Source organism: Gadus chalcogrammus, chromosome 21, assembly GCF_026213295.1.
Source record: "Gadus chalcogrammus isolate NIFS_2021 chromosome 21, NIFS_Gcha_1.0, whole genome shotgun sequence".
In the NCBI taxonomy this organism is placed as follows: domain Eukaryota; kingdom Metazoa; phylum Chordata; class Actinopteri; order Gadiformes; family Gadidae; genus Gadus; species Gadus chalcogrammus.
Window position 1 is genome coordinate 17,278,111 of NC_079432.1, and position 8,517 is coordinate 17,286,627.

Consider the following 8,517-nt stretch of genomic DNA (forward strand, 5'->3'; position numbering starts at 1 on the left):
TCAATTACAATATGTAGGCTTTTTCTTTTGGTTTACTTGGACAGAGATGGGTCAGGAAAAGGTGAACATGTGAGTAACTATTTCCAATGTTTGATAACAGCGGAAGACACCGAGCCGAGAAGAAGCACCTCTGCTCTGTTCACCTTGAGAACGGTTAGAAAAAGTTGGCTTCGCACACACCAGCGTGCAGCTCGACGTTACGTCTCGAGCGCTGCATCAAACGGCCCCGCCCCCTCCCCCCTCCGGAGTGGGCGGGGCCTCGGCAAACACAGATTGGAGTGTATAACACTGCATCGCAGCTCGGTGTGTGTCAAAGGACTGTCTGTGCCCCTGTGAGAGTGGATGAGCGCTCACCAACATAGTGTTTATATACTGACTGCGAGAGACGGGAAACTCTGGTCCGCACATCATCAGGACAAGGTGAGCATCTCCGCTGTTTTACCAGGGTGGCACGACCACGTCCAACACTGCTCTATTAGTAAAAGGAAAAAAACGTCCACATATTCTACCAGCCTTGACATTGATTTGCATTAAATTACGTTACAACTCCGTTATAAGACTAATCATGCTTTTCGTGGGACTCTGTGCACTAATCTACTTACTTGGGCTGAGTTCTAATGCGCTCTTACTGTTTATGCATGTAGGGTTTTATTCCGCGGGGTCAAATTTACGCACATTCTCCTGAGAGATTTGAATGACTTTACGCACACAAGGGGAGAGGAATTGACTTGGTCTTTGTGTGGGCTTGGAGTCTTTTTTTTTTTTTCTTTAAGACGCAGCTACACAGCCTAGGTGTGATACGTTTAGGGGGGATTTCATAGAATTACCAACAAGATGACCCGAGAATAAAGAAGACTAAATCCTGTTTTCTTTCTTTCCTCAGGCTTTCCGGTTGTGGGATAAGAATGCCCGCGATAATAAGCAAAAATTCCGACCTGGAGTTTGACTCCTTACAACCATGTTTCTACCCGGACGAGGATGACTTCTACTTCTGTGGTCCCGACTCTGCGCCACCGGGGGAGGACATCTGGAAGAAATTCGAGTTGTTACCCACTCCGCCCCTCTCCCCTAGCCGGGCCGCGCTACCGGGCGACCCGGCCAGCGCTGCGTCCGCGGACGCAGACGCCAGGGCCATGGGTTTTGGATTAGGCGACCCTCTGGACTGGGCTTCGGAGCTGCTGCTCATGCCCGACAACGACATTTGGGGGGCGTCCGACGGGGACCTGTTCGGCTCCGCCATGGATAGTAACCCCGACAACATCATCATCCAGGACTGTATGTGGAGCGGATTCTCCGCCAGGGAAAAGCTGGAGCGTGTGGTGACCGAGAAGCTGGGCAGAGCCATGAGCGGCACGGCCAGCGTCTCCGCCACCCCTGGACTTATCAGCCGGCCTGTCAGCGTCAAGATGCCCGTGGAGTTGAGCAGCTCTGTGTCAGAGTGCGTGGACCCCACCATAGTCTTCCCTTTCCCCGTGAACAAGAAGAGCAACAGCAGCAGAGATCCCACCGGGACGGTACCGGCGGCAACGGACCACCAAAGCCCCCTTAGTGACTCTGGTAAGTGGCCGCTTGGCGATGCCCGTGATAAACCTTTGTCTGCGATTCTGGGAAACGGTGATGATTCAAAACCTCCAATATTAGTGAGTCCGACTGTGCGGCTAGATGGGCCACACACATGGTGTACCTGGTTATTATTTATATCAATAGCAGCAACAACAACAACAACAACAACAACAACAACAACAACAACAACAACAACAATAAAAAATAATAATAACAATCATCATACGAAGGACTTTTGTTCCTAATTTGAGTTTTTCATATGACTTGCCCAGAATCGGATTAACTCGTTACATTCCACACTCACACACACTCTCTTACTCACACACACACACACACACACACACACACACACACACACACACACACACACACACACACACACACACACACACACACACACACACACACACACACACACACACACACACACACACACACGAACACTCACTCACACACTCACAAACACATTCATAACGCACACGCGCTCCGTCCTCGCTCTGCTGTAACCCGGAGGGCTTTATGTAATCAGCGGCGCTTCGTCCGGCAGGTGGCGGTACCAAGAGGAACCGGGAGCACTACGAGTGGCTCACTTGACGTCTGAGCCAAAATATAAATTAATTAATTAACCCACGCACACGCACGCACGCACACACGCACGCACACACACACACACACACACACACACACACACACACACACACACACACACACACACACACACACACACACACACACACACACACACACACACACACACACACTGACAAACAAAAACACAGACACACAGACACACACACACTGACACACAAAGAAACTAGCACAAACACCAGACGCTGTGCCTAGACGTACAGTGAATGAGACTCCAGTCCGGGCAGGGTTCCTATTAAAACATTTTTTATAGACGCATTCGTATAATAGTTCACGGTAGGACGCAGTTTGATTAACTACACAGGCCTGAGGTATACTTTCCAAGCAAGATCCGTCCAGTTAAATTCTCCAGTATCGATTGCGAGTCAACGTCAGCTTCTTTCACCCTATATAAACCACAAAGAACGCGGGTCTGGCTTAGAAGGTGCGGGCTCGGGCCCAGGCTCTGCCCCTCACTACAACTGAGTGGACCGCGGGGCGCGAGAGAAAAGAGGCTGAAGGGGGGCACTGCCTCTCTACGGGGGGTGACAGCTTTGCAACAAGCGCTCCGTCTCGACAGCTGTCTTGCTGGCGCCGCTCCAACAGCTCCACGGCTTATAAACGGTGATCCGCTCGCCGGCCGCCCGCAACCCTGGGCCCTGACACAACACCAAGCCAGGGCTCTTCCGCCGCTCGCGGTGTTAAGTCGCGTCTCTTTTTGTTATCAGCCCCCCCCCCCCCCCCCCCCCCCCCCCCGCCCCACCAAAAACGAAAGAAGAAAAACCCCGCAGATTTGAAAGTCTGCGGAAAGGCTGCAATGCGAGATAGTCACACCATATAGCCGCCGTTTGCCCATCGTTAAGAGTTCTGGGCTCTGGGCGCTGCGCCCAACGCCGTATCACCGGGATGACCTCACTGTAGCGGTCGGTGGGTCTACAGATGGCGTAGGAACGATGATGACAATAGGGGGCACTCCCCCTTTGTGTACCGCGCAACGCTATAATACACTTATTAAACAGTAGGCCTATTTTATTCTTTCCCGGTTTTGAGAGTGAGATGGCGCACACCCCCGAGTCCCAGCTTCACTTGTGGTTGAAGTCGTGACGCCCCCCCAATCCACCCAGCTGTGTTGGCTTTGTTGTGATCGCGGAGCCAGATTGAGTACAAGAGTGTGTGTGTTGCTGTGCAAATGGGTCTTTTTATTTATACTGGTGTGTGTGTGTGTGTGTGCGTGTGTGTGCGTGTGTGGGCGTGTGTGTGTGTGTGTGTGGGGGTGGATGTTTGTCTCAAGACAGCACCCCAGGGCGGAACGAGGGTGTCTGAAGTGGGTAACTGTAAACTGTGAAACGCCACACAGTAGAGAGAGAGAGACAAAAGCCGGCATGCACTCCCTGGCCGAGTTCAGCTGGAGTGACAACATAATGTTCCAGCTGCTAGCGCACGTTGCTGCTGCAGGGGAAACGGGCCTGATCAGCGAGCAGGCCGATCACACGGCGTTGCCCCATCCCACCGCCGCGGGGGGAAGCACCGAATACCTGACAGGCAGAAATCCAACCTGTCTGGTCGGAAGAGAGAGAGAGAGAGAGGGAGAGAGCGGCTGAACTTGTCAACGCCTGCAGAGTGGAGCGAGGCAGGACTGACTGACGTTAAGCATTAAAGAAAAACGCCGTTGAGCAATGCTCTCACCTCTGTACTCGTCAAAGTCACTCTCTCGCTCTCTCTCTCTCACCCAGCCAGCTCCCCACCCTTAAACACACACACACACACACACAACGAAACACACACAAACACACACACACACACACACACACACACACAACGAAACACACACAAACACACACACACACACACACACACACACACACACACACACACACACACACACACACACACACACACACACACACACACACACACACACACACACACACACACACACACACACACACACACACATTTGTACCCATGCCTGCCTTTCCCCCACAGTCGCACACAAACCGCCATCATACAAATAGACGTTGTGTCTGACGATTGCCTCACGTTTGTGAATCAACGAACTGGTCATTAACCTTCCCTCCCTTCTCTCTTCCAGAAGACGATGATGACGATGATGATGACGATGACGAAGATGACGAGGATGAGGACGACGAAGACGACGAAGACGAGGACGAGGAGGAGATCGACGTGGTCACCGTGGAGAAGCGGCGCTGCCACTCCTCCCTGAGCGGCAGCAAAGGGTCTCCCATGGCGACGGGCAGCGCCACCATCTCCGTGCGTCACAAGGCAGGCGGTTCCGCGTCCGGCTCAGGCTCCGCCGCCGGCTGCAACGGGTGGTCGTCGGGCCACGCCCCCCAGGAGCAGCTGATCCTCAAGCGCAGCTCGGTGCACCAGCAGCAGCACAACTACGCGGCGCCCTCGCCGTACGCCTCCGACGACGACCCCTGCCCGCCCTCCAAGAAGCAGAAGCAGACCTCCGACGGGGGCCCGCCCCGCACCGTCGCCAGGACGATATCCTCCTCCTCCTCCTGGTCCTCCTCCTCCTCCTCCTCGGCATCCTGTGGCCCCGCCCGCTCCAAACGGAGCGGCGGCGGTGGCGGCGGTAGCGGCAGCGGCGGCGACAGCAGCCCGCACGGCGGGGGCTGCGGCTCGGACTCAGAGGACAGCGAGCGCCGGCGCAACCACAACATCCTGGAGCGCCAGCGCCGCAACGACCTGCGCTCCAGCTTCCTGGCGCTGCGCGACCACGTGCCCGAGCTGGCGCACAACGAGAAGGCGGCCAAGGTGCTGATCCTGAAGAAGGCCACCGAGTACGTGTGCTCGCTGGAGGACGAGGAGGCCCGGCTGCGGCAGGAGCGTGACAAGCTGCAGGCGCGCCGGCAGCAGCTAGCCCGGCGGCTGGAGCAGGCCAGGACACGCTAGCCGCCGCGCCGGCAGGCTAACTCGCTAACACACACACACACAAACATACATATGTATCCCAGACGCTTCCACCGCAGAGACAATAGCCTGCCCGACACACAGAGCATGGACAATGACCCTCACCACCACCACCACCACCACCACCACCACCACCAGCACCAGCACCACCACCACCACCCACTCCACACACACACACACAGACAAATGTTGATCTTCCGTAACCTTTGAAAGACAATGTCTCGTTGCACACTCGCGTACAAACACACACCAACACACAGACTCACGCTCAAGCCTGTATGCATACATAGGGCCTGCCACCCACATTACCCCACCCCCCCACCCAAACCCCGCCCCCTGTTGCACCTGTACCTGCGCACACAATCACAGACCTCCAATGAAGAGGCTAGATGCTACACACACACACACAAACAGACGCACACACACTAGCACGCACACACCCAAGCGACTGAAAACACAGAGGGTAGGACAGGGTTCATGGGGAGGGGGTGGGGGGCCGAGGGGGTCGATGGTGGTGGTGAGGGGAGGGGGGATGGGTCATAGTGGAGGTGTGCGGGTGGGGGAGGGGGAGGGGGGAAGGGGGCACATGGACATTCACTGCCGCCACTTTTTTGCACATTTGTTGACGTTAAGAATGTTGAGGGTTTACTTTGTACCAATAATCCACATCGAGGAAAGAGAATGAAATTTGAGAATAGAGTGAAACGTGGGGGAAGAAGAGTAAAGGAGAGAGAGAAACAGAGAGGGGAGGGTGGTGGTTTACATCTCTCCCTGTCTTCCCTCCCTCTGCTTTTTTAGATTTCATTCTTTTTATATTTCATTTTCCGGTTTTTGTTGTTGTTAGGTTTTGTTTTTCGTTTGTTGAGGGGGACTGTGACGCCAGCCTCGAAATGAGCTGGCTTTACACAGGGAGGAAGGGAGGGCACTTTGCTTGGACACTTCAAAGTTCAGAGTTCACCTATGGAAGCAGTGCACACTCACTCTGTTCACAACCACTGCAGAAATAAAGAAAAGAAAGAACGACTTTATGATGACTCCAGGGGCGGCGCAATTCAAAGAAGAAAATGCCACTACAAGTTACCTTTAACTCTCACACCTTTCTCTCTCTCTCTCTCTCTCTCTCTCTCTCTCTCTCTCTCTCTCTCTCTCTCTCTCTCTCTCTCTCTCTCTCTCTCTCTCTCTCTACCACACTGGTGCTCAAACCAAGTCAATGGATGTATAACTGTGCACCTTGCTAGTCGACACTTTTGTATATAACAATACTGTACAGACCATATACACTCAAATCTGCCTTGTTTTGTAAAACATTTTGTCTTTGGGTTTCCTTTTTTATATAAATATATATACATGTCAGAGAGCTGCCAATAACAAGACTGGAAGTTTATATACCTTTAAAAGTACTGTAAGGCCTCGATTTTTGAGAGTCACAAACTTTGTAATATAACGATATATTGATTTTTTTTCCCATCTTCTGCATTTCTTTGTATTGTACTATATTACTAATTCTACACATCTTTATGCTTTTAGTGTGAACCTGATACATACTAAATTTGATACTTATATTTTCGTATGAAAATGAGTTCTTGGTAGATAACGCTTTATCTCGTCAATGTTTTTTTTCCTCAAATAATTCTTTTGTACAGAAACAAAGTGTTCTATCTTTATGTACCTGGCCTTTTTTCCTTTCTTTCTTATTCCTTTAAGTTTGTTTATATTTGTAACTATCGGGTGCATAGAACTGGGTAAACGGATATAAGATGTTTTTTTTCATTCTTAAAAAATGTACATTTAGTGCTGCAACTCATAGCACTTTGAAATACCTCATTTTGAAAAATAAATAGACATCATTGGAAAATTACTCTCCCTTTGTTTGGCTGTGTGTCATTTATCCTCCTCCAACTAAGAAGTCAATCATTTATTCTCCCTCTCCTCCTACGTCTTCCTCCAACCACCCTGTTCGCTTCTCTCTCTTTCTCTGTCTCTCTCCCTCTCTCTCTACCCTTCACTTTGATTTTCTTTCTCCACACTTGACACAGGTTGTCGCCACAGATTTCAAGCCCTTGAAGAGGCTCTGACCGTCTCTCTCTCTCTCTCTAGCTCTGTCTAATTGACATATTTACATCTCTCTCTCCTTCTCTCTCTTTCACACTTTATTTTGCTGCCAATGGGTAAGGAAGAACTCATCCCAACAAAGAGAGAGATAGAGAGAGAGAGATAGAGAGAGAGAGAGAGAGAGAGAGAGAGAGAGAGAGAGAGAGAGAGAGAGAGAGAGAGAGAGAGAGAGAGAGAGAGAGAGAGAGAGTGATAGAGTAAGAGAGCGAGAGTGTGTGTGCGTAAGAGAGAGAGAGAGAGAGAGAGAGAAAAAGAGAGACAGAGAATGAAAGAGAGGGAGTATTTTTTTAATTCTCTCTGCCTCTCTCCCTGCGGCCGGCCCCCTCTCGGTAGCCTCTCACACCCACCCACACTCACACACCCACGCACACTCCCACATGCGCACACACACACACACGTAACACATAGACATTTCAAGTGCGAAGCAGGAGCCCACAGCCACGTTGGAGCTCACACACTGTCACAGACACACAGATGCACTCTCGCTCTCTCTCTCTCGCTCTCTCTCTCTCTCTCTCTCTCTCTCTCTCTCTCTCTCTCTCTCTCTCTCTCTCTCTCTCTCTCTCTCACACATCTCTTCCTACATTGTTCGGTCTGTTTCCATGGAAACTGGAGCAGCTGCTGAGTGGCAGACATTGAGAGTCTTTTTTTTCTTTTATTTGTCTGCGAGCCGGTGTATTTCTGTCTGCATGTGAGTGCCTGTGTGTACGTGTATGAATACAAATACGTGTATGTGTGTGTGTGCATTTGTCTGTGAGTTTGTGTGAGCGTGTGTGTGCACATAAAGAGACCATCAATTGTGTGTGTGACTGCGTGTGTGTGTGTGTATGTAATTTGTGCGGCTGAAGTAACTGTAGGAGTACAAATATACACGTTGAACTTACAGTGTGTATTTGTGTATCTGTGTATGTGTGTGTGTATTTGTGTGTGTGTGTGTGTGTGTGTGTGTGTGTGTGTGTGTGTGTGTGTGTGTGTGTGTGTGTGCGTGTGTGTGTGCGTGTGTGTGTGTGTGTGTGTGTGTGTGTGTGTGTGTGTGTGTGTGTGTGTGTGTGTGTGTGTGTGTGTGTGTTTGGTCAAACAGGGCGGGAGGCTGATCTCGGTGTGTGGCCCCGGCGCCCGATGTCGTCGCTGTTGTTTTGCCTCTTGGCCACTGCCAGGAAAAAGGCGGGATGCTGTTTACTAACATCAGCCACATGGCTCAGCCCCTCCCCCCGCCCTCCCCCCCTGCCTCCCCCTATCCTCCCCCGGACTTAAATCCCTCGCCCTGGCCCTTCCCCT

General features: G+C 51.5%; 1 protein-coding gene across 2 annotated transcripts; it reads left to right on the forward strand.

The window, feature by feature from the left end:
* Nucleotides 1-328: 328 nt before the first annotated feature.
* Nucleotides 329-5,593, forward strand: mycn (MYCN proto-oncogene, bHLH transcription factor). Of its 2 annotated transcripts, none has more exons than XM_056581381.1 (3): nt 329-420; nt 884-1,557; nt 4,283-5,593. In XM_056581381.1, exons 2-3 carry the CDS (start codon nt 906-908, stop codon nt 5,107-5,109), a joined length of 1,479 nt encoding a protein of 492 aa, XP_056437356.1. In that variant the 5' UTR covers nt 329-420; nt 884-905; the 3' UTR covers nt 5,110-5,593. The 2 variants fall into 2 exon arrangements, with proteins under 2 accessions (XP_056437356.1, XP_056437357.1); XM_056581382.1 differs by having other exon boundaries at nt 4,286-5,593.
* Nucleotides 5,594-8,517: the final 2,924 nt, after the last annotated feature.

Bases quoted from the DNA above. Each gene is read 5' to 3' on its own strand.
- mycn (XM_056581381.1), top strand. From the start codon at position 906: ATGCCCGCGATAATAAGCAAAAATTCCGACCTGGAGTTTGACTCCTTA. The intron at 1,558-4,282 runs GTAAGTGGCCGC...TCTCTCTTCCAG, and splicing joins AAGCCCCCTTAGTGACTCTG to AAGACGATGATGACGATGAT.